Source organism: Doryrhamphus excisus, unplaced genomic scaffold, assembly GCF_037039965.1.
Source record: "Doryrhamphus excisus strain RoL-2023G ecotype Guam unplaced genomic scaffold, RoL_Dexc_Guam_v1.1 HiC_scaffold_24, whole genome shotgun sequence".
Lineage (NCBI taxonomy): Eukaryota > Metazoa > Chordata > Actinopteri > Syngnathiformes > Syngnathidae > Doryrhamphus > Doryrhamphus excisus.
In genome coordinates this window covers 1,458,266-1,484,398 of record NW_027621862.1, presented here as the reverse complement: position 1 = coordinate 1,484,398, position 26,133 = coordinate 1,458,266, and the positions used below count along the sequence as shown (strand labels likewise).

Here is a 26,133-nt window from a genome sequence, read left to right as displayed (position 1 = left end):
CCTTCCAAAATGGCGCGTCTTCCTTGTGGGTATGTAAATATGACACTACGTACGGTACAGCACACTTAACTGGCATCTTATGGGCCGTAGCGAATATTCTGCCGATTATCCTGATATTTTGATATTAGGCAACGGTAAAAGTGCTAGCTTACCGTTCAACATGAATACAGTTTCAGCAATTATACAATTATTTTAGATACATGTCTCTAATATTATTTTATTTTTATTTTAAAAGAAAATCTACTCGACCCCAGTACCACCGGATGAAACCCACGGTGCCAACAACAGCACTCGCGCCTGAGATTGAGAACCAATGGGCTAAGGTACGAATTTAACAATTTAACCTCCAAAACTCAACAGTTTTTCTCGGTTTTCTCGGTTCCATTGCCTCCCGTGTTGGCGCTCATAGTGGTTTTGTCTTATTTTCATTGGGTGACTAAGGAAGTACAAAAAAAAATTCACATTTCAGAGGCTGAACTTGAAGGATATTTACATTTTTTTCATTAAAAATTGACGAATCAAATACGATAATAGTTGTAAATTATTGAATAATTGATTAATCATCAATTGTATCAGCTCTACTTTATCCATAACAGTATGATTTCAGTCACAAACATGCTAGATACTGTATTTTAAAAACACAATATTTTGCTGCAAACTTGCACAGTTTTGCTCAGTTTTCCTCATATCTGCACACATTGCATGGACGGTAAATAAAGATTTTAGAACGGTTGCATCTTGACCCCGCAACAGTTCAATTCCCTTGTCATGATCTCCATTTTGTTTTGGAATTAAAGCAACGTTTAGGTCAAAACAACCACAGTAATACACATTTTAACTTAACCATCCTATTTAGCTTGTAAAGTAGCCATAAATGAAATATGTTATATATTATTGTTTACAAAATAGACCACTTTTCTTGTATAGGATTTGTTTACATTGCACATGGATGCCTCATGTTGAGGTCATTGAACATGGATTTCACCATTTTAGTGGATTGTTTACTCAAAGCAGGAATGGGTTCATTGATAAAATAGCATTTTTGCAAAAGTGATGTACATTTCTGACTGAATAGGTTAGGTTGAGTCTTACTGTGTCGTAGGATAACATTAAAAAAGTGTATACTAGTCAAATATTATGAGTGACACCTATCAGAAAAGGAGTGGAAGACTTCAAGGTTGACTGTCACATCATATCAAGGTCGAATTGTGTCATCAGCCTTGTCTTGTTTACGAGCAATCCGCATGAAAGATGACTTTGTTTGACAAATACCACATGTGATGCTGATTTTTATTGCCGACGTGAGCCGCCTGATTTGTACAGAAGGCATGCGTAATGACGTTTGATTTAGCTGATGGGGCGGCAATGGGGGGGGGGGGTCAGATGAAAACCAGTTAGGCCTTACTGGCTGCGTGTTGTTGTTGCTGTACCTTCATGATGGCTTCATTACAGCAATGTCACCCAGCTGGAGAATCTTTGTTTAGCCGCTCGTTGATATCACTATAGCTCGTTTGTCACGCTTAACGAAAAGATTTGACCTCCTGCCGCCGCAGCTGAAACGTTGACGCTAGCACACGTGTGACATCATCAGTGCATGCCACGTTTTTTTTGTATTTCATATTTAAAAGTGCATAATATTTTGTTTACATTACTCACATTTAACGCAATCTAATATAATTAATTACAATTAAAAGGCATTTGGGTGCAATGAAAAAAACTCATTTGTTTTTTTTCCCCCGAAAAATAAATATTTAAGAGCCATTCATGCTTTTGCTGCATGGGTTTAAAAAACAGGCTTCATGCTGCAGGTCCCACAATAAATCAATGACGCTTGTGAAGAAGCTGCTGATTGATCCTCCACATCCATCACAGTGCAGACAGCCCAGCAGGCCTTGCTACAATTAAAATAGCTTCACATTCCACTTTGGCATCATTAATCTCCCAAATAATACACATTGAGGCTGTTGACAGTTTTATATTATAATATTTTTTTTATTTTAGTCACGCTTGAAGCTATCTCAAATAAATACACTGATCCCCACATGGATTCAGTCCCTGCATGGTACATATAAAACTCATTGGGTCTAAATCTTTTTTTTTATTATTATAAATGTATATATTTGTAATAGTCTCTATTGGTACCCCAAAGCCGAGGCTGTGGTCAGTCTTTGTCCATACAAGGCGTAAGGGGAGTAATAGGGTCCAGTGGCAGCAGGCACCGGCACCGGGGCTCCGGGGGCGGGCAGGGGGCTCTTGGAGTACGGGTGATAGCGGCTCCCAAGTCCGAGAGGGTGATGCGGGCCCCGGAGACCCAGCGTACCGGGGCTGCCCGGGCTGCCGCTGGAAGGCATGTGCATGTGACAAGCCATGGCGGCTGCTGCTGCGGCGTTAGCCAGGGACGAGGAGCCCGGGTAGCCGGAGAGCAGCTTCTCCGAGCCGGCAAAGGCCGTGTGAGTCCGCAGATGGCTGAGCAGCTCCTCGGAGGTGGAGAAGCGCTTGTCGCACGGTCCGTTCGCCGATACCCAGTTGCAGATGTGAGGCAGCGGGTCGTTTGGCAGCACGAAGCCGTACGGATACAAGGGGTGTCCGCCGAATGACGGAGCCGAGGAGTGCACGCCGTGAAGCGGGTGAGCCGGGTACATGAGCGGGTATCCGGATTTGAGTGCACTGGCGGCGGCTGCTGCTGCTGCAGAGTCGTGAGCGCAGTTGGCGCCGGACGCTGCGGACATGTGGCTGGTGCAGTGGTAGCTGAGGCAGTAAGGGTCCCGGCACAAGCTCGCGGACATGAGGGAGGGCGGCGACGACCCGGCCAGGGGGCTCGTCCCGGCTTTGCTGCACCCCAGCGAGTTGGCTGCGGCGAACTGCGCGCTCAAAAGCTGGCTGCTGGACTTGGTGGGGTCGAGGGTCATTCCAGGAGGCAGGAACGGCTGCGGATAAGCAGCGTAAGCCCCTGCCAAGCTTCCGGGGTATGAAATACCAGCCGGGGGCAGCGGGAAAACAGTGTGGCCGGGCTTGTACGGGGAAACCGGGGCCACCAATCCGGAGCCGAGCACCGACGACGACGAGGAGGAAGTGACAATTATGGAGTCCGACGTGACGGCCTTCGAGCCAGTCGTGGCCTCCTGGCTGCCATCGGGGGTAATTCCACGCGTCCTGCTACTTTCAGGTGAAGCGTTTTTACTGCCATCGCACTCCTTCTTGTCCTCCTTGTCCGCCGCCTTGCCCTCGCACGGCAACGGCGAGGCGGAGGCGCAGGAGCTCGGGCTGCCTGTCCTGGGCGTGAACGGCTGGCAGGTGGCGCTAGGCACCCGGAAACCGTTCTTATCTCCACTCAAGCCGCTGCTCGACTCCTTCTTGTCCGAGCACTTGGAATACGGCTTGAAGCTCGACTTGTCCTCGGCGCCGATGTCGCTGATCTTCAGCGGGCCGGACTTGCTCTCCTTGTCGCTGGATCCGCTGGAGGCCACCGAGGAGAGCTTGGAGGAGGCCGGGGGGTCCGGTTTTCCGATCTGGGAGCATGTTTGGGCCAAAAGTGCTAGTGGACTCTTCTTGGCATCCAACTGGGAGATAGGACACATTAAATTAATACACTTTGACATGAAAAATCATATATAATATGTGTTGGAATTGTAAACATGACACCATGACATAAAAAGATTGTGCTGTAAGGCTAGTATAAATAACATCAGAGCCCGATAAAAGCCGAGTTGCCTTACTTCGATGGGGCTGACGGGGGTGGACGGTAGAGGCTGGAGGTATTCCGGGTGCAAAATGTGTCCTGCCCGGGCCGTCAGCATTTTCAGGACCTTAATGGGAAGGCGACCGGCTTGACGGGACGGGTCTGCGGGAGAGACTGAGCTGTAGGCGGACTGACGGCTGACGCTTCTCCCCCCCGAGGAGATGCAGCTCTCCCACGCTGGATTGGTGCTATTTCTCAGGAAAGACACCGTGGGCGATGTGATCATGACCCAAATGTCGTGGAAAGGGCGGAGAAATACATGTGTGTTTTTTTTTTGTTTTTTTTTCCCCGAAAAGCTCCAAAAAAAAAACACTCAGCTCGTCATTAAACCCATACGCGCAACAAACATGCCCGGAAAGCGATCAGGTACAATCCTCATGCAAAAAAAAGGCGTGCACAATCCACGCGTGTCGTGATGAGATAGCCTCCGTACGCCTTCACCCCCTCGGCGTCTTGTGACAAGTGTTGGTCGCAGGTCCGAAAGCAGACTCGGATTACAGCAGCATGAGGAGAAGGAGGAGGAGAAGGAGGAGGTGGCGGATCACTCCGCCTCCCGTGGATCGCAGCCCCCAATCACAAAAAAGCACAGCCGAGTTGATGCGAGGTGAAAGAGGAAAATGACGCCCTCCGTCCACCGGAGGGTGTATTTCACATCTGCAGCCTTGTAATTTGGATTTTTCCCTTTTAAAAAAAATAGTAATATGGCGCATGCGCAGCACATCACTTTAGCTTGAGTCAACACGTTCTTAGATGTTGACAAAAGTCTTCTCCACAAAGCATAGCGGAGAAGACAAAGGAGTCTTTTCGGATGTAAGCATGAGTCATTAAGAAGTAACCCACGGCTGCAGAACATCATCCTTCCTTCCATCCATCCATCCACTGACGTGCGTCCTCCTCCCTCCGATGCAGCCTGGCATCTGTCACTTCCCTGTCCTCCTTGCCAGTTAGCTGTCAGCTGTCTTCTTCTTCTTCTCAGTCACATTCAGGTCAACATGGAGTCTAGTGGTAGTACTGTAGTAGAAGAAGACATGTCTTTCCCTTTCAGCCATCTATCACGTTGTCCCCTTCTCTGTAATCTTCCTGTAAATCTGTTTAATGAAAGACAAACATGGAGACACGGCTCAACTTTAGTTCCAGTCAGCTGGTTGTCAGAATCAAGGTGTGGTAGTCTTCGGTCCCGGGACTCCTTTCCGGGGCGAAAGGATACTCTTGTTCATGTTTCACTCGGAAACGCAACAAGAAGGAACATTCTTCTTTTGAACATAACTTTATTTATTTTCTTCTGCCTATCCTATCCCAGCTGTCTTACACCCTGGACTGGTGGCCAGCCAATCACAGGGCACATATAGACAAACAACCATTCACACTCACATTCATACCTATGGACAATTTGGAGTCGCTAATTAACCTAGCATGTTTTTGGAATGTGGGAGGAAACCGGAGAACATGCAAACTCCACACAGAGATGGCCGAGGGTGGTATCGAACTCGGGTCTCCTAGCTGTGAGACCTGTGTGCTAACCACTCGTACGCCATTTATCAATATATTTTGCTGCATGCTTTGAATGGGAACAAGTAGTGGTTCTATATGTTGTTATATCGGGCTGCATGGTGGAAAAGTGGTTAGTCTGTAGGCCTCACAGCTTGGAGGCCCCCAGTTCAATCCCACCCTCGGCCATCTCTGTGTACTCCGGTTTCCTCCCACATTCCAAAAAACATGCTAGGTTAATTAGCGACTCCAAATTGTCCATAGGTATGAATGTGAGTGTGAATGGTTGTTTGTCTATATGTGCCCTGTGATTGGCTGGGCACCAGTCCTGGGTGTAACTCCCGCCTGAAGACAGCTGGGATAGGCTCCAGCACTCCAAGCGGTACAAAATGAATGTTGTTATACTGTATGTTGTTATTAGCTTATGTACAGTCTTTATCAGTTTTATAGCAATACATCGCAAGATAGCTGTTGTCAGATGACATGCTAGCTTCATACATGCTATAATTAAACCAAATAATTGGGCATTGCGATTTGCGGAGTTTAAAAACTTGTCCGATTCATATAGTTGTCAGTCGGATCCGACTAATAAACAGGCCATCAAATGATCAAGTCCGGATGATCGGTCCGAAACAAGCTATAGTGATCCGGAAACATACCAAAGACGGTCTCTGATTGGTGCATAGTAAATTGAAATTGAATTACCTCAATTAGGTGATTTACTGGGCTTCAAGGTAACTGTTTGTACTTTTTTCTGAAGTACCGTAACAGTACAGTACTTTACAGTACAAGGAGTCAACAAGATGATAAAGCCAATGGTACCATAGAAGACATACTAGCGTCATGGACATGCTGGAGCCTAACCCAGCTGATTTTGAACGAGAGGCGGGGTACACCCTGGACTGGTGGCCAGCCAATCACAGGGCACATATAGTCAAACAACCATTCACACTCTCATTCATACCTATGGACAATTTGGATTCGCCAGTGAACCATTATCCCGATTTCCTGACTGTGTGGCTAGCATGCTAACCACTCAACCGTTTGAGGTTTTTGTCTGGAATAAATTAAGCACACATTTAAGTTCTTCGCCACGCAAAGTGTCTTTTCATTGTGGTCGCCATTAATCATTAAAATCTTCCAAGACAACCCCCCCACCCTCTCCAAAAACGGACCCACTTATCTTATTACTCAATAGCCTATAAATGTCCTGCTGATCAGGCGAAAGTTAAACAGATGCAAGTGTTTTTTGATTGATAACGCGGCTGCTGTTTTCGGCAACGGCCTGTCAGCCCGGTGACACGGGCGCTTGACTTATTAGGACAGGGAAGGGCGACCATAAATTCCTGCCGTCAGCCAAAAACTCTTTTATTGTGTCCCTGATGGATGGCCCGCCGAGGCGCACACACCAAATTCTAGGCTTCGTCCCTAAATGGCTGCACATTTTTCCACCCCCCCCGTCCTGTCATAATTCATTACTTTTAAACTGAGAGCCTGAAATCTCCTGGTTGTATTTCACCAACGCGGGACAAGTTTATGGATCGGCTCGAGCCGTTGCCAATACAGCAGCTTTTTAAAAGTAGGACATCAGCTAAATGATCGTGGTCTCTGCTAGCGACCTATGTATTTAAAAAGTTAGCGTGCAATCCAACGCAAAGACTCGCTAATTTAAAAAAAAACACCTCTGTTTGGGACGTTTCACTAAAGCTTCCTGGGTTTTATTTTTGGATTGCTGTTTTAGCTGTTTGACGGTAATAAACTCGACTTTAAATAGCATAGTCTTCTTAAAATGTGTACAAAAACGACAACTGTATGTTCGACGTAATGGCTCCAAAATAACGGCTATTAATGTCCCAATAGCCACGTATACATGGACCCAAACAGTCCAATTGCATTTAACCTTTGTATACACCTCATTCCGAAAGAAAAGTGCCAATCCAAATGAATATATAATCGGATTCCCAGGGGTGGAATATTCCTTTTCCCAATCCGATTGAAGTATCTTGTACCCGCTCAAACGGAAAGTAGTCATTGTGCTTCTTCTTCTGTTGTTTATTGGCGGTTGGCAAGCAGCTTTCATGCGCATTACCTCCATCTGTGGAACAGAATCTAAACCCTTCTATACTTTATGCACAAGTCCAGTTTTATTAAAAAAGAAAATATGTCCCGAGTTTTAAAAAATGGAGGCTAGCAATCGGCACTGGACTGCTGCGGAAAGTTTGTTTTTGATCCAAAAGTCAAATTAAGTTATTCAAACAAGTGAAAGAAAAAGTCGGTATCACATGATGTTGATGTTTACTTTTTACTGGGCATGCCCCGTTGACTATTCTGTTTGATTATAGCCGCGCATGTAGACCAGAGATTGGAATATTCCTTTCCATGTATACATTGTTTTTGGAAAAGTCATTCGGAAAGAGTATTTTTACACCAAAGAACTATAATACTCGTGTAATGACACCTCGCCAGACTACATAAGCTAGCTACTAGCTTGTTAGCGACTAGCTGCAATACACCGATCATTCACAATCCTTATGTGAAATATCATATATTTTTTTCCCTTTTCTGTGCATTATAACACAAGAAAACAAGTTAATATGAGCTGGCTAACAATGCAGTCATTGACTATGGAAAAAAATATATTACATGGTTTGATATCCATGCTGTGATCATGCATCAACACTTAGCTTTAGCCTTGTAGCAAAAATAGATACCTTAAGATTTCTGTGGAATTATAGACCAGAGATTGGAATATTCCTTTTTATGTATATTATTGTTTTTGGAAAAGTCATTCAGAGAGTAAAAACATGGCTATTTTTACACCAAAGAACTATAATACTGGTGTAATGACACCTCGCCAGACTATATAAGCTAGCTACTAGCTTGCTAGCGACTAGCTACAATACACATGCGATGAGTTTGTTATCCAAAACAATAAACTGGACTTTTTCGGTGATCTGTTTTGCCTTTTTGGCGTCTTTTGGATAGTTGATAGTACCTTGGGAGGTACTGCTGTTTGGTCCTCAGATGATGGATGATGGATGATGGACAGTTGATGTGGCTTTGTTTGCTTTTTGGTCCAATCTATAATCAATAAGAAAAGGTGAAAAACAGTCACATGACACTTTTTTTTAGTCTTCTCTTTACATAAAACGTCCCAGAATGCTTGTAGTAAATGGTCAAGTCGCATATGTCATTTTTTCGGGAAAAAAAAAAAAAAACACATCCGCTGCGTAACCACTGCAGCCTTTCTCATGCCGTAGCCAGCCAGCCAGCCAGCGCGGGGCGTGCCCCGTCAGCGCCGAGATACTCCGAGTGGATGTGACAGGTAAAAAGGGGAGATGATGGCTAGAAGGTGCTATTGTTTCATACCGCTCTCATGCCCCTGTCAGGTCGGGGCAGCGGTGCCCCGCATCACGCGGCCCTCTTGTCACATGAAAACAGCCTTAAAAGGCCCCCGCCATTCCAGACGCCGCTGATTGCTCTTGTTTAATTGATTTGCCTTACGCCAAGGCCTGTCACATTAATAATGGTTAAGTACAGCCCCAGTGTGTCGCCCCGCAGTGGCGCGTCTACGGGGAAATTAACGGCCTTAACTAACTGCCGGTCTGTGTGGCGAGGGCTGCCATTTTATACTAAGCCCGAGATCCCTTATACGGGGGGCTCTTTTATGTACATCCTTCTCCCCGCTCTGCCACAATTTGACCTTTTCATTTGAATAGCTCTAAATCTGGCGATATTATACCGTGATCTCATTATGATCTACCATCCAGCGGCAAAGAGAGAGTGGCGCGTTGACAAGTAAATGGCGTCGAGTGAATAAGATCCCGATTACGCTCTCCGCCAACTTCACAAGAGGCCTTTTTGACGGCTTGCGGGAGACACCGGGAGTCTCTCCCGATATTTCCATGACTGAATGACAGCTCCAAATTGCTCCCATCACCTCGATAGCGCGGTAATGCACCTTGAATGCGCTTCGTCTTTAAAGTGCAGGGAATTAGACGTCGAGTCAAGTCGTCCTTCAAGGAAATATGACAAGAAAATAGGCCACGAGGAAAGGTGGGGGCGGCTTTACAAGGGGGGCGGCTTTACAAGGCCCCCACAAGAAAACTGGCACGGAATGAGAACTTGTCTGGAAGTATTACCACGACCGTTTCCGAAGACTTACATCTTGACGCGTTTGACGGGCGGAAGAGTTCGGGTAAGAGTCGAGGTGCAGGCAAAATGGCGGCGGCGGTTGAAGGCGCTTTTTCTCACTTTGTCGCCCCGATTAGTTAAAGCTGGTCAGGAAAAGATTAAGCGCTGTCGGCCACTCACCGTACGAAGGCAGGTGAGTTTGACGGCGCCTGTACGGAGGCGTTAGCTTCACCTAACTCGCCTCGTTAGCGCCGCAACTCACGCTTCGATTCATTCTGACAGCCATATTACTTAGGTAATAACTTTGCCGGAAATTGTGAATTTAGGGTGTTAGCGATGCCGTTTTATTGATCGAATGATTACGTAATCGTTCGCAAACACGCCACCCGTGCCGGATTCTGTAATCCTCACGTTTACTTGTCTAGATTTAATTTCTGGGGGCTAATCCGGGGGGGGGGGAGTGAAAATGTACAGGTAGCGTGTTTTGACAACGCCAGCGCCGGGATGAGCTTCCTTTTGATGGGCAGATTATTTAGCGTAAAGCGGGTAAAGAATGATCTTGTCACATTTCCCAGCCGGGATTAAGGACCGGCGGTGGGAGGGGGTTGGTGGTTGAGTTGGGGGAATTAGCGTCACGCGGTCGGTCGGAGGCGAGCGCGCGAGACAGCCTTCGACACTTACCGCTCCATTTGTCGACTTAAGCGATCAAATACCGAGCTTGATGGCTATTTCTCTTGTCGTTTGCGATTTTCGCCCGACTGTTTTCCCATTAGGTCACGCGGTCTCGAATCAGGTTAGTTTCGCTTCCTTTACAAGCAATTTTACCATGAAACGAGTCGGATTCACGATTCCCGTTCTCGCACCCCTCGACGACTCCGAGAGATTGAGCTCCGAGACAAAGCGAAAGAAGCCCTGACAAATGAAATAAAACTTCATAAAACCTGCCAGCGATGTCAGTTATTATCCATATCTCAAGCGCATTATGGGTTCTGCCGTCGCAGCCCGTCTTGTCGGCTCGGATTCATCACGTTCTCGCCTGTTTTTCTTTCAAGTCGCAAGTGTCAACGCGGACAGGACTCTTAATTGACAAGTGAGTGGCACGGCCGCGGACGGGCCCCGCCTTTTTATTTCGGTGCCCAAAAAAAAAAAAAAAGGGCCGTGTTGTTTTGATGAGCTATTATTGGCAGGAGCCAGAGGCGCATGGCAGTCTCGGGCTGGAAATTGGATGTGACATCCGACAGAGAGGAGCCTTGTCATTGTCTCCGGGCGGGTTCAATCTCACTGTAAGTTAGGCGCTGCCTGTTGGAATGTCACTCCGGAGACTTTCTTACCTGTCTGAGTGGGGAAAAAAAAAAGCGCGAGAGTCGACTCGCACTTAATCATCAGGCGATGAACAGAAATAGAGCTGTTCATCAAATCCCCTCTTTGCTCCCGTGAGGCTAATTTACTGATGTAATATTATGTAACAGCAGACATAATTAAACGCTTGGCATGTCTTGTGGTTCTCGAGTTAGCCACACACGGCTAGGTAGCAATAAGAGATGAGCACGTGATTACATTTGATGTAAATTCATATTAAATGGTGGTTTTCCGGCGATGATCTGCCTCAGTTCCGTTAATCGGTTAGTCAACGATCAGCCAATCAAGCATTGATTCGTATCACTGTATGGTATCGCAATAATTGCATAATTTATCACGTTTTTGTATGGGTTAGTTTTACCATTTTTTTACAGTATCGCTGTTAGAACATTTGCAAACATTTTTTAATTTTTTTTTTATTACTATCTATTAGTCCAAAAATACTGAAAACAAGTTATATGTAGTATTCCATTTGTATACATTGCATCGCCAGTCCGACACACTCCTCCCGTTCCCCGTTTTTGGCCTCTTACTTTGTTGTTCTTTGTTCCTCTTCCCTGAAATTTTGCCCCGATTATAAAATATTAGCAAGATTAAATCATCTTTTCCTGACGGCAAACCAGAATCTTGTTGTTTTTGTTGTGAAATTGAAAGCTAGGTATTTGCTCTTCAGTCTGTGAATGACGCTGACGGCATGTCAATTAGTTAGTTTGTATCAATACGCTGTTTCGGTGGTGTTTTAAACTGTTATAAAACGACAAAATACTGCAATTATTACATGTTATCATCGGTGTACATGATAATGTATGATCACAGCATGGATATCAAACGCAAACGCAGCATTGTTAGAGGGCTTCATAATGAAAATAGGTGTATCCCAATGACGTGCATTGTTAGCTAGCTCATATTAACTAGTTTTCTCGTGTTTTAATGCACCGTAATAAGCGACAAGTGTATAATACACACAATAATTTCTACACAATTCAGCAGAAATCTTAACATTTGATTTTTTCAACCCCATCTATTTTTGCCCCAATGACGTGCATTGTTAGCTAGCTCATATTAACTTGTTTTCTTGTGTTTTAATGCACAGTAATAAGCGACGAGTGTATAATACACGCAATAATTTCCACACAATTCAACAGAAATCTTAACATTTGATTTTTTCAACCCCATCTATTTTTGACCCAATGACGTGCATTGTTAGCTAGCTCATATTAACCTGTTTTCTCATGTTTTAATGCAGCGTAATAAGCGACAAGTGTATAATACACGCAATAATTTCCACACAATTCCGCAGAAATCTTAACATTTGATTTTTTCAACCCCATCTATTTTTGCCCCAATGACGTGCATTGTTAGCTAGCTCATATTAACTTGTTTTCTCGTGTTTTAATGCACAGTAATAAGCGACGAGTGTATAATACACGCAATAATTTCCACACAATTCAACAGAAATCGTAACATTTGATTTTTTCAACCCCATCTATTTTTGCCCCAATGACGTGCATTGTTAGCTAGCTCATATTAACTTGTTTTCTTGTGTTTTAATGCACAGTAATAAGCGATGCGTGTATAATACACGCAATAATTTCCACACAATTCCACAGAAATCTTAACATTTGATTTTTCAACCCCATCTATTTTTGACCCAATGACGTGCATTGTTAGCTAGCTCATATTAACTTGTTTTCTCGTGTTTTAATGCACAGTAATAAGCGATGCGTGTATAATACACGCAATAATTTCCACACAATTCCAGAGAAATCTTAACATTTTATTTTTTTCAGCCCCATCTATTTTTGCTAAAGCTAACGCTAACTTTGATTTATATGCCACGTCCATGAACTGTGCCTTGTTATGACAATTTAACCGCAGGTTTTCGGGGATCAGATCGCATTTGTTCACGATTTTGATACGCTAACCAGCCTCTCTGAGCACATCTGGCATTTATAAACGTCTCACCGTAAATCAATGAGGTGGCTGTAATATGTAGCTCAATAGAACCACTTCATAATCACAACCATCTCTCCCTCTCATCCCCCCCCCCGCCCGCTCAGCTGGGGGACGGGTGTAAATAAATAGCCCTCGGCCCGCCGCTGTCTCGCTGTACATTGATCATGAGCACGAGACCCCAGGCAACAATTGCACAAAAAGAAAAATGGCTTCCTTATTTGCGCTCATCCGAGGGCTCCGTTGCAGCCTTTTAATAGACAGAATCAGAATGTCTGCTGCGGTGTCGCGAGGCTTTATGAGACCATTACCGCTTTTTTATTTTGTATCCCCGGACTAATGGCTTTCTATAGTCCTGCTGATTTATGGCCTTTCAAGCTTTGTGGCTGTCTATTAGAAGGAGAGCTTTGACACGGAGCCATGTCTCATACACACATGCCAGACTCTTTAAAAAAAAAGCTTGCTTTCACGCCATTCGCTTTTTGTCTACGCCTGTGCTGTCCTGTTTGGAAGTACTTTTATGCCGACGAATATAACAGCCTTGCAGAGTGACATAAATTGCATTTGTAGGTCAGAATGAAAGGATTGTCAAACCCGTTCACAGGCCATTAAAAACAATGTTTACATCATTAAACATGAGTTTCTTGACAGGATGTTTACTAGTCAGTCGTTACTGTTATGATTGGATGCAAACTACTTGCATGTGGATGCAGTAAAGCCAACATTTACTTCCGATTAGCAACTCCTAAACAAAGGAACTTGACTGGGCCTGGATTTATACTATCTATTCCGATTTGGTGACAATTTTGAAGTATTTTTGGCAGCGAAATTAGGTAAAAACTTCAGTATGTCGACATCGGACAGTGACGACATGGAAGTAAAAGACAAAAAGATAAAATCTCTGCCTTAATGGACAATAGTTGACCTTATTTATTCATTCATTTTCTACATTATCCTCACGGGGGTGCTGGAGCCTATCCCAGCTGTCTTTGGGCGAGAGGCGGGGTAAACCCTGGACTGGTGGCCAGCCAATCACAGGGCACATATAGACAAACAACCATTCACACTCACTTTCATATACCACTTACTGAGTCTTTTGAGCTCGCATAGTAGTTGGTTAATATTCTGCATCATACATTGGTATTGTATTGTCTGGTTGATGCGGCACAGTACTCTTACTGTAGTACTGTAGCTATATATGAAGAGCTTGCAACCAAAAGGCGCTAAATCCAAAATGTTTAATAGACCTCTGTCATGTGTATCCAAATCACATATTTTGGCCTTGAAATCATTTTTAAAAATATGAAAAAAAATGTGAAAAATTTTGTTAAATTTATTTCAGCCAAAAGGCGCTAAATCCATCATTTCAGCCAAAAGGCGCTAAATCCGAAAAAAAATTAATAAAAAAAAATAAAAAATACATGGTGTGTGCAGGATTTTTATAGCATGCATTTTTATGACCTATATTGATAGCTCTTTCATTTGCAATATAGACTTAATGACCAAATAGATTGATATGGGCGTAATTAAAAATCATTGATTTTCTCGAAATCAGTCAAAATGGATTTAGCGCCTTTTGGTTGCAAGCTCTTCATATGCAGTATATGTATGTATTTATATTCCAGCAGCCATTTTTATTCATTCATTCATTCATTCATTCATTTTCATGAGTGTCGCTGGGGTGCTGGAGCCTATCCCAGCAGACTCCCTTATGCAACCAAAAACACACTTCAATCCCCAGAACCAAGCCCATCACCATGGGCAAAGGGGCCTTCTCCAAGGCTGGGGAATGCCCTTCCTGATCACCTAAGGGCCCCCTTGTTTGAACGAGACCTAAAAACCCTAAAAAAAATTTTGAGAAAAAAATATTGTGTATAAGTTTAGGATAGGTTCTGTTTTTACCCGGCATTTATCAGTTATCATTTGTGTTCAAAATAACCCAGAAAGTTCCGAATGGATTTGAATGAAATTTTTACGAATTGTTGGGAATCGGATATGGAAAAAATGGGGGTCATACGGATCACTGTCTGGATTCAGGAATTTTTTTGAAGGATTTTTCAACATTGCGACTTAGGACCATTTTTGGCATTTATGCATATATAGTAACTCCACAAAAAATGGTCAGAGCAGTTATTAAATGTATTTACCAGCTTTGACCATGTTCAGTCTCTCCAATACTAATTTGGCTTGACTGATGTGAGGATGTCGTCTTTTGCAATCTTAAAGTCTTCTGTTTCCGAAAAAAGTTCTCCCAAAGTGTAAATGCCATATTTAATATTTACCGTTAGCTTTTCCGCATGAACCCGCGCGGATAAACAGGAAGGAATGTTTAATTTAAAGCGGATCGTCTGACAAAGCCACCTCCAGACTTAACATCTCCGTTGGCTTTGGCATGACCTTTTTTCCCAAGCGCGTTTTTTTTTTTTTTTGTGGTTGTTGTTTATAATGTACAGCTGTGCTAACTTTAAACCTCCTTTAGTCTCAGGACGGTGCTCTTCCCCGTAAGATAAGCTGTCCCGGATCTTCTATAAACCTGACTTTATTAGCTCATACACAAGGATCATCCGTGTGGAATTAGGTGTAGCGTATAACCGCGTCAGTTTAACGTCATTCAGATGTAGAAGATCCGGCGTTGGAACGGCGTCGTGCAAAACGAAGAAGATGAACAATGAGCTCCGAGTTTGGTGTCCCTCGGGTTACCCGGTCGCTAGCGCGGCATCACAGCCACAGGCGGCGGGGTGGAGCGGTTTTGCCAGGTGATCCCCGATGAGCAGGGTGGTAGGGGGGGGCGGGGGTTGCGTGTGCAATACGCCCCGGCTTCACACAAAATCAATTCTGGCCTTTGGTGTTGGCACGCCAGCGGGGTTGGAGGTGAGACGGGGGAACACATGTCTGACACCTCCTGACTTTTTCATGAGCCTCCGTTTGAAGTTTTAAAACCCCCACGGAGGATTCTCGGGGCAACGAATAAAGAGCGAGAGAGTAAAAAAAAAAAAAAAAAAAAAAAAGAGGTGCGGCTTAAAGCTCAAGCATATTATCATGAGCGAGGACCATTACCCTTTTTGATGAGGAAAGTCCAATTCCCCCCCCAAAGTAAGTAATTTCACCACCGTGGCGAATCACTGACGATGTTACACTTTATTCCGCCCCAGCTAATTTATTGGCGCATAATAGCATGTGTTTTCTCTTATGATCATCCTCCTTTTAAGTCGTCCTTGTTCCCGAACGAGCCGCCACGCTGCGGTAGGCTCAAAGAAGAAACGAGCGTGACCTCAAAGCATCTTTTGTTGAGGAGGCAGCGGAGGGCGGTGGCCGCGATGCATGTGATGGTCGGGAGGAGGAGGGTTGTGTGAGTGATGGGGTGTGGTGGGTGCGGGGTGAGGTGGGGTGGGGGTGCGCCTGCCCCCCCTCCCCTCCCGACAAACACCAGCTTGAGTTCAGCGGCAGTGCTGGTGGTCCCGTTGTGTGGAAATAACGTTCAAAAAAAAGCTTTGACGAGAACACACCCTCTTAGCGGGGTATCAAACCTGATTGTGTATTTGTACTAGCGCCTGCGCTGTACTGCAATATTTTATCGCTTACTTCAGTCATGAGTCAAAAAAATGTCCACTTACCGATAAAACTTTCTGTACTTTAAAAAAAATTACTAATAATTTTTAACTCTTACTAAACTATTTGGACTGTTCATCTAATCCACAATTAGAAAAAAATCATTAATAATGTAATTAATAAATATATAATAAATTAACATAATAATAATTAATAATTATTAAATAATTACAAGTAATTATTATTATTATTATTAATGACATTAAATTATTCATTCATTTTCTCCAGAGTCGCAAGGGGTGCTGGAGCCTATCCCAGCTGTCTTCAATTCGAAACGCAGGGTACACCCTGGACTGGTGGCCAGCCAATCCCAGGGCACATATAGACAAACAACCATTCACACTCACATTCATACCTATGGACAATTTGGAGTCGCTAATTAACCTAGCATGTTTTTAAGCTCATATAGATGATGAAATATGAATCTATATTGCATTAGATTGAGCATCGTTAAAACGCTAATTTGGACATCCTTGACTTAGACCAAGTCTTCATCAAGACCCGAGTACTAAACCGTAGTTGTGACATAAACCAATAGTAACAACAACCCACAGTGGGCTCCTGTTCCTTCCTGAACTCTAAAGCAGCTTTCTCCGATAATTCAGTCCGACACGGTTTTCACTTGAAATCAAATTTTCCATAAAAGCCTGAAATCGGAAAAGCGAAAGTCATAAGGGTCGGCCTATCATATGTAGTGAATGTTTACACTGTTGTCGGCGTTCTTTCAACTGACTCCCAACAATGACTCCATTGAACGTTGGGATCCAGAGAATGCCTTTGATTCCGAGTAGAGCAGTACAGCCGAGTTAAGGAAAGTTGGGTGATTCATGACCGACATGCCGCCGTTTAACACCCTGTGACACTTTATCCCCAAATTAAGCGTCTTTAACCAGTTTTGTCATGCGTAGAATAGTCGGAGTGCCACAGGAAAAAGGTAAATGTGACGTTAATGCCGCAATAAGGAGCGAGACTTTATTTATTAATTTTTTTTAAGGATAAATAAACCTGCACAATATGGAATCTGCTTTGACATTCCTTGAAGCGTGGCGCTAACATCTTGTCACGCGTCCAAATGTCTGCATAGAGGAGCCGGTGTTGTACCCGAGCATCTGTGGCCCACTCCAGTAACAAGCGTGACTCCCGTGCAGATGGTCACAGGATGCCCCCCCCCCCCCCCCCATATCGCCTGTTCCCATCCATCCAGCTGTAAATAGCTCCTTTGACACCCTTGCCGCCATTTTAAGATATGGAAGTTGCACAGCATCAAGCTACGCACACACAGGAACTTTTGACCTGCATGCAGCAGGGCGTACTAAGTCACGACTTAGTCTTTTTGAAACCTTAACATCCAACCGGCTCGGCTCGGCTCGACGTCTAAATCAGATTTATAACTCCTGTCAAAGGAAAAGGATGACAGCGGGAATCAATCTTCCCTTCACAGGTTTGCATCTCGGGCATCTGGGCCGGCGGTTCTTGCCCTAACAAGCACGCCGGGGCTTCGGCTAGCCGTCCGCTAATGGTCGATACGCTCGCCGCTGGAGACGAATGGCTCTGTCACGCAAAGGAATATATTTGTTTTCCAGTTTTCCGAGCAGTTTTCCTGCTCGGATGTTACTGCATGATGTGGCTTCGGATGCGGAGTGCTGGTCAATGCGTCACTGATGCTACACGTTATGCGAAACAGGCCTCATCGATATGCGGACTACGACCGGGATATCTGACTGGAACGCTAGCAGATGATATAAAAAAAAAAACCAAATAAATATGATTTAAATAATACCATAAACGCACCAATTAACAACAGTCAATAATAATTACCAGGTGCATGGTCTACAAAAGCAAAAAAAAAACGCTATGGTCAGAGGCTAACAACATTAGCATTAACACCAGTGGCTGCAGGCAACCTCCTGATGGCCACTACATGGCACTAGCTGCAGTTAAAGTGGCATTATCTACCTCTGTATGCATTTTAATGCTGTTGGTGTGAAACTACTCCGTGTTACGTTAGCCGTACTTTTGTTTACTATAAACAACAAACCCCGCGCAAGCTAACTGGACTCGGGCTAGCTTTGCGGACTTTATAGATTTACTATCCACTGAATATTATTATGGGCCGCACGGTGGACTAGTGGTTAGCATGTAGGTCACACAGTTAGCATGTTCTCCCCGTGCATGCGTGGGTTTTCTACGGGTACTCCGGTTTCCTCCCACATTCCAAAAACATGCTAGGCTAATTAGCCACTCCAAATTGTTCATAGGTATGAATGTGAGTGTGAATGGTTGTCTATATGTGCCCTGTGATTAGCTGGCGACTAGTCCAGTCTCTCCAAAGACAACTGGGATAGGCTCCAGCATACCCCCACGACTCTAGTATAGTATATTATTGTCTAAGAACTGTATAGTTTTTTCCCCCCCAGCCTGCTTTGCTTTATGAATGATTGTTGTCTTTTCTGCTTGGTAGCATCCCGTACATTTCAATGAAGCTTTCCGCCATGATGGAGCGCCATGCTAATGCCACCACTTATGCCACCACTTATGCCACTACTGCGGTTTGGCCCGCCGTGCCACAGAAGACGGTGGGAATGTTTTTTTTTTTTGACAAGTGGAAGCGTCCGGAGCCATAAGTAGGATTAATGGCCACTTGCCTGCCATCCAAGGTCCTCTCACTCGTAATTGCTAGCAGAAACCGGACTCTATGTGATCTCGGCAGCGGTATGCGACATGCCAAAACAGCCCGCCTTTGACGGATTACCTTCCTTCAGAAATAACTTCAGCACATTTTCTGTCTGAAATGAGTTATCGGCTTAAATCCCATCTGCTTTGATTCGCCACGTCACCTTAAAATAGGAAATACTTCCAAGCGATGCGGCGTAGAGTTTTTGGTAATGAAAATCACGCCGCAGTCATCTCGTTTCAGCGGCTCTTGTTTTGCTAGCCTCCGGGCCTGCGCGAGAGTAAATATCCTGTGGTTCTCGCTCGCATTCTCCCGCTTCGTAGTCTGTGTCCCGCCCGGGGACACAGGGATGGTTGTTTGTCTACGTATATGTGCCCTGTGATTGGCTGGCCACCAGTCCAGGGTGTACCCCGCCTCTCGCCCCAAGACAGCTGGGATATGCTCCAGCACCCCCGCGACCCGATAAGCGGTAGAAAAAGAATGAATGAAAACTTGTTTACCTGTTTTTTTTTAACATTACTAGAGCCCCCCAGACATGAACTAGCACCCCTATAGTCACTTTTACACTTGTATTACCCAGTATAGTAATAAAATAAGACAAATGACTTAGCTTGGCGTGGGTTGATACCCTTGGTAGGAATTATTGTGTAGGTTTCCTCCCACATTCCAAAAACATGCTAGGCTAATTAGCGACTCCAAATTGTCCATAGGTATGAATGTGAGTGTGAATGGTTGTTTGTCTATATTTTCCATGTGATTGGCTGGCAACTAATGAATGAATGAAAACTTGTTTACCAGTTTTTTTTTACATTATTAGAGCCCCCCAGACATGAAATAGCACCCCTATAGTCACTTTTACACTTGTATTACCCAGTATAGTAATAAAATAAGACAAATGACTTAGCTTGGCGTGGGTTGATACCCTTGGTAGGAATTATTGTGTAGGTTTCCTCCCACATTCCAAAAACATGCTAGGCTAATTAGCGACTCCAAATTGTCCATAGGTATGAACGTGAGTGTGAATGGTTGTTTGTCTATATGTGCCCTGTGATTTGCTGGCAACTAATGAATTAATGAAAACTTGTTTACCAGTTTTTTTTTACATTATTAGAGCCCCCCAGACATGAAATAGCACCCCTATAGTCACTTTTACACTTGTATTACCCAGTATAGTAATAAAATAAGACAAATGACTTGTTTGAAGTTAGAGTTTTAGCTTGGCGTGGGTTAATACCCTTGGTAGGTATTATTGTGTAGGTTTCCTCCCACATTCCAAAAACATGCTAGGCTAATTAGCCACTCCAAATTGTCCATAGGTATGAATGTGAGTGTGAATGGTTGTTTGTCTATATGTGCCCTGTGATTGGCTGGCAACTAATGAATGAATGAAAACTTGTTTACCAGTTTTTTTTTTACATTATTAGAGCCCCCCAGACATGAAATAGCACCCCTATAGTCACTTTTACACTTGTATTTGCCAGTATAGTAATAAAACAAGACAAATGACTTGTTTGAAGTGAGAGTTTTAGCTTGGCGTGGGTTAATACCCTTGGTAGGTATTATTGTGTAGGTTTCCTCCCACATTCCAAAAACATGCTAGGCTAATTAGCGACTCCATATTGCCCATAGGTATGAACGTGAGTGTGAATGGTTGTTTGTCTATATGTGCCCTGTGATTTGCTGGCAACTAATGAATGAATGAAAACTTGTTTACCAGTTTTTTTTACATTAGAGCCCCCCAGACACGAAATAGCACCCCTATAGTCACTTTTACACTTGTATTTCCCAGTATAGTAATAAAATAAGACAAATGACTTGTTTGATGTGTTAGAGTTTTAGGTTGGCGTGGGTTAATACCCTTGGTAGGTATTATTGTGTAGGTTTCCTCCCACATTCCAAAAACATGCTAGGCTAATTAGCCACTCCAAATTGTCCATAGGTATGAACGTGAGTGTGAATGGTTGTTTGTCTATATTTTCCATGTGATTGGCTGGCAACTAATGAATGAATGAAAACTTGTTTACCAGGTTTTTTTTACATTATTAGAGCCCCCCAGACATGAAATAGCACCCCTATAGTCACTTTTACACTTGTATTACCCAGTATAGTAATAAAATAAGACAAATGACTTGTTTGAAGTTAGAGTTTTAGCTTGGCATGGGTTAATACCCTTGGTAGGTATTATTGTGTAGGTTTCCTCCCACATTCCAAAAACATGCTAGGCTAATTAGCGACTCCAAATTATCCATAGGTATGAATATGAGTGTGAATGGTTGTTTGTCTATATGTGCCCTGTGATTGGCTGGGCCACCAGTCCAGGGTGTACCCCGCCTCTCGCCTGAAGAAGACGGCTGGGATAGGCTCCAGCAACCCTCATGATGAGGCTACGCCTCAGTCATCTCGTTTCAGCGGCTCTTGTTTTGCTAGCCTCCGGGCCTGCGCGAGAATAAATATCCTGTGGTTCTCGCTTGCATTCTCCCGCTTCATCGTCTGTGTCCCGCCCGAGGACAGAGGGATTCTTATGCGGCGGCTGCTCTGTGGTGGGTTGTGGTCCTGGCAGCCTCACCTCGTGACTGTCCAAACATAGTCGACTCCCGACGGCCCACATGAAAGGCAGCTCTCTACGTAAGCCGCTTTTGGAAAGTTTACCGCCGGTGCTGAACCTTATTTGCTTTTTCGCGTATAAAAATTGTCTGCCTCCACATTTTGAAAGGAAAACCAAAATGTGCTCATTAGTGCGGCAAAGCCGTATTTGAAGAGAGGTTTTTTTTGACACTCCGCCCCGTGTCTCTCCGGTGCGGAATTCTGGGTTAGGCAAGTATAACGAGGAAAGACAAGTTCATGAAAGATCCTTTCAGTGGATGTCGGACATGTTGGAGCGAAATGTACGTTCCTATTTCACCCCCGTCTGGAGGTTCCTTTTCACATTGTCGGTTTTTCTTTGTGGCTAGGCGCGATGTGAAAATGTAAATAAACTTTCGAAAAGGAGCTTTTTGGGGGTCAACGTGGTTATGAAATTTATAGTTCTGGCATCCACGCCGCCATCAGTCATCTCGCTGTCTCCAGCCGAGGGCCTTGATCAGTCTCGGTTGGCCGTGCTGTGACCCTGCAGGCGATCTGGACAGATGCGGTTCTGATCCCTCAGTGGGATGTTTGCGTTATTGTAAGGTCATAATTTTATACGCAGAAACTCGTAACAATATGACAAAGACATAAAAAGTTATCACTTTACTAGAAACATGAGTCTAAGAAAAGTCATAATTTTTGCACAGAAAAGCGGCAACATTGTAATTTTACGACAACAGTTGCCGTTTTACAAAAATAGCCAATTTTTTTTACCTAAAAAATATATTTACAAAAAAATTCAGAATTCTTATGAGCTGTAATTTTACACAATAATTCAAGAATAAAGTAGGAATATGAAAAAGTCATAATTTTTACATGATGGTAAATCATCTATTTTATGGTGGGGGGTGAAGTGGTTATTGCAAAAGTCATAATTTCATATGCAAAATGTATTGGAGTACGAGAAGAAAAATGTATCCTTGGAAAGTATTATATTATTATTAATTACATAATATTACAAAAGTCATTCATTCATTAATTTATTTTACATGCAAAAAAATCCCAACATATAAAGTTCCAATTTTACAATAACAAACATTTTTTTATGATAAAAAAAAAATCGGAATTTTACAAAAAATGTACAAAAATAAAGGTTGAATGCAAAAACAATAACCATTGCATCACGGTAAATGGTAACATTATGAGTTGCAATAAAGATAAAATGTGCAAAAGTTATAATTTCACATGCATTTTACATTCCAAAAAATCATAACAGTATGACAAGATAATTATAATGTTGCAAGATGAAGTAGAAAAAGTCGTACATTTACAAATCTGAAAATTAAATCTCAATTTTACACACAAAAAAATCCAACATTATTGGAATAAAGTTGGGAATTATAAGTGAATTTCCGTGAAGTCGGAGTCCTTATTTATAAATGAAATATTTTCATAACATAGATTTTTTTTTACATTAGAGCTCTATAGACATGAAATAACACCCCTATAGTCAACTTGACACTAAGAAATAAGCAGTACTTGTGCTAGCATGTTACAATAAATGTGTTCCGGATACCTGCACCTATTCAGCTGTATTTCGCAGAAAACATCTGTTTTAATGTATTATTCTCTTTATGCGCACTCTGTAATGCTACACAGACAAGCGCTTTTGCTCGCTTTTGCCTTTTAACCACTTGTGACTGATGTGGCTTTCCTGTACGAGCCATTGCTAGCAACGTAAACAGAGCAGCAGAGCAGAGAGCTTATCTGGCTCACCACGGCCATATAAGGAAGTATGGCCCTCTGTGACATCACAAAGGGACAGTTTTACCACGCCTTCTGAAACTGAATGTTTTGAGCCATGCAAAATTTCTTTTAGGGATCACTTCCAAATGCGCTAACCTCGTTATCTGAAACTTTGGCATTGTTTAACACGAGAATACATAATTATATTACTTGATATTATGAATATGGTCAGTATGGACAGTTTGACGACCACATTTTCTAACAAGGACTATAAACAGTATTGCCCAAAATGCCAATGCTAAAAAAAACGGCTACATGGCTAGACTGAGTTCTGACGCCTCGATCAGCCTCCGTTGGCCGTCGGGCGACCTGCAGCCTTTGTGACCATCTGTGTTTCAGACGCCCCGGCTGGGATGTTTGCGTTATTGTAGCGACCGAGGCCGTGAACCCTTTCAGCATAACAGCAACCTCAGCAAAGAGTCAGCTGTTTGTGACGCTTGTTCTCCAGGCACAGCTGGCCAAAAATGTGGTGGCTTGTTTTTTTTTTGTTGTTTTTTTCATCGCACAACGCACGAACGGCATTGGGCTCGATGAAGACTGCGGTGGCTAAGCTATCTAAGACATGTTTTCCAGATTTCATCTTCAAAACCGCACACTTTCATTTCACTTGTGACAGGAATCTGCTGACAACCAGGACTCGGCTCCCTCGAAATACGTCCAAAACCTCATCACGGGCTCATCGGTTACATTTGATGTATCGTAGCTTAGCATGTTTTCTTTCGTACATACTGTATGTACACATATATGTACATACTATCTGGTGTTTCACTTGTTTTCTCACCTCTGGTGACCTCACAGAAAAAAAATAACGTCCTAACATTATGAGAATTAATTTTCCTGAAAATAATAATTTACACAAAGTAGTAACAATACAAGAATGAAATTTAACACATTTTTACGAGTAAAACTATTGTAATTCAGAGAAAAAAACCCAAAAAACCCAAGTTCGATTCCACCCTCCACGATCTCTGTGTGGAGTTGTTTCCTCCCACATTCCAAAAACATGCTAGGCTAATTAGCGACTCCAAATTGTCCATAGGTATGAATGTGAGTGTGAATGGTTGTTTGTCTATATGTGCCCTGTGATTGGCTGGCCACCAGTCCAGGGTGTACCCCGCCTGTCGACTGAGGAAGACAGCTGGGATAGGCTCCAGCACCCCCTGCCACCCTCGTGAGGATAAGCGGTAGAAAATGAATGAATGAAAACTTGTTTACCTGTTTTTTTTAACATTACTAGAGCCCCCCAGACATGAAATAGCACCCCTATAGTCACTTTTACACTTGTATTACCCAGTATAGTAATAAAATAAGACAAATGACTTGTTTGAAGTTAAGAGTTTTAGCTTGACGTGGGTTAATACCCTTGGTAGGTATTATTGTGTAGGTTTCCTCCCACATTCCAAAAACATGCTAGGCTAATTAGCGACTCCAAATTGTCCATAGGTATGAATGTGAGTGTGAATGGTTGTTTGTCTATATGTGCCCTGTGATTGGCTGGCCACCAGTCCAGGGTGTACCCCGCCTGGGATAGGCTCCAGCACCCCCTGCGACACTCATGAAAATGAATGAATGAATGAATAAAAATGGCTGCTGGAATGTAAATACATATACTGCATATATAACTACAGTACTACAGTAAGAGTATTATGCCACATCAACCAGACAATACACTACCAATGTATGATGCAGAATATTAACCGACTACTATGTGAGCTCAAAAAACTTGTGAGTGTGAATGGTTGTTTGTCTATATGTGCCCTGTGATTGGCTGGCCACCAGTCCAGGGTGTAGCCCGCATTTTGCCCGAACACAACTGGGATAGGCTCCAGCACCCCCCCCCGTGTGACGCTCATGAAAATGAATGAATGAATAAAAATCAACCAGACAATACACTACCAATGTATGATGCAGAATATTAACCGACTACTATGGGAGCTCAAAAGACTCAGTAAGTGGTATGAATGTGAGTGTGAATGGTTGTTTGATTGGATGGCCACCAGTCCAGGGTGTACCCCGCCTTTTTCCCGAAACACAACTGGGATAGGCTCCAGCACCCCCCCGTGTGACGCTCATGAAAATGAATGAATGAATAAAAATCAACCAGACAATACACTACCAATGTATGATGCAGAATATTAACTGACTACTATATCCAGTCCAGGGTGTACGCCGCCTCTCTCCCGAAGACAGCTGGGATAGGCTCCAGCACCCTATCCCAGTTGTGAATGAATGTTCCCAACCATAACATTAAAACGGGCAAAGGAAACGAGCCGCCTGCATGACGACCTGAGCGGTAACGACTCCGGCGTTCGCACCATGCACCAGTCAGATCAAAGTCTTAATAATGCTAATGTGGCCTTCAAGTGCCAATTATTTTCAATCACTCCATTAAGAGGTGGTAATCGCAGCTGTCATGTCGGCGTTCGGAGACAAGTGCGGCGTCAACATGGCAAAACAAAGCGTTTTGTTTGTCGTAATTAATAAACGGCGCAGGGAGCAAAGTCAGATGCCGTTCATGCAGGTGTGTGTGTGTGTGTGTGTGTGCGTGTGTGCGAACCATCTATTAATTTGTGTAGCACTTTAATTGGTCTTAATCTGGACTGAGTGGCTTTGATCTGCCTGACAGTTTGGCTGCATTAGCACGAGTGTGGAGGCTAATCCTCGGCGTAGCTTGTTCTTGTGGCTCAGCCAGAGGCCTGTCCAACCATAATATGTCAGCTGAGGGATAAGCCTTCATCAAACAACCAAGTCTAAGCTTCTGGAAAATGGGGTTGAAGGGCCACCGTCACGCTGTGCTTCAAACAAA

At 43.6% G+C, this 26,133-nt stretch overlaps 1 protein-coding gene and 1 long non-coding RNA gene across 2 annotated transcripts in view; one reads left to right on the top strand and one right to left on the bottom strand.

Moving 5' to 3' along the window:
• Positions 1-234: 234 nt before the first annotated feature.
• LOC131109877 (uncharacterized) overlaps positions 235-26,133 on the top strand; it is a 127,036-nt gene continuing 101,137 nt past the window's right edge. The window contains exon 1 of the long non-coding RNA XR_013625764.1: positions 235-323. This is a non-coding gene — a long non-coding RNA (uncharacterized LOC131109877). The remainder of the gene's footprint in view (positions 324-26,133) is intronic.
• LOC131109869 (zinc finger protein 503-like) lies at positions 1,977-4,352 on the bottom strand. Its single transcript, XM_058062320.2, has 2 exons — positions 3,717-4,352; positions 1,977-3,560 (listed from the first exon to the last, which is right to left on the bottom strand). Exons 1-2 carry the CDS (start codon positions 3,963-3,965, stop codon positions 2,133-2,135), a joined length of 1,677 nt encoding a protein of 558 aa, XP_057918303.2. The 5' UTR covers positions 3,966-4,352; the 3' UTR covers positions 1,977-2,132.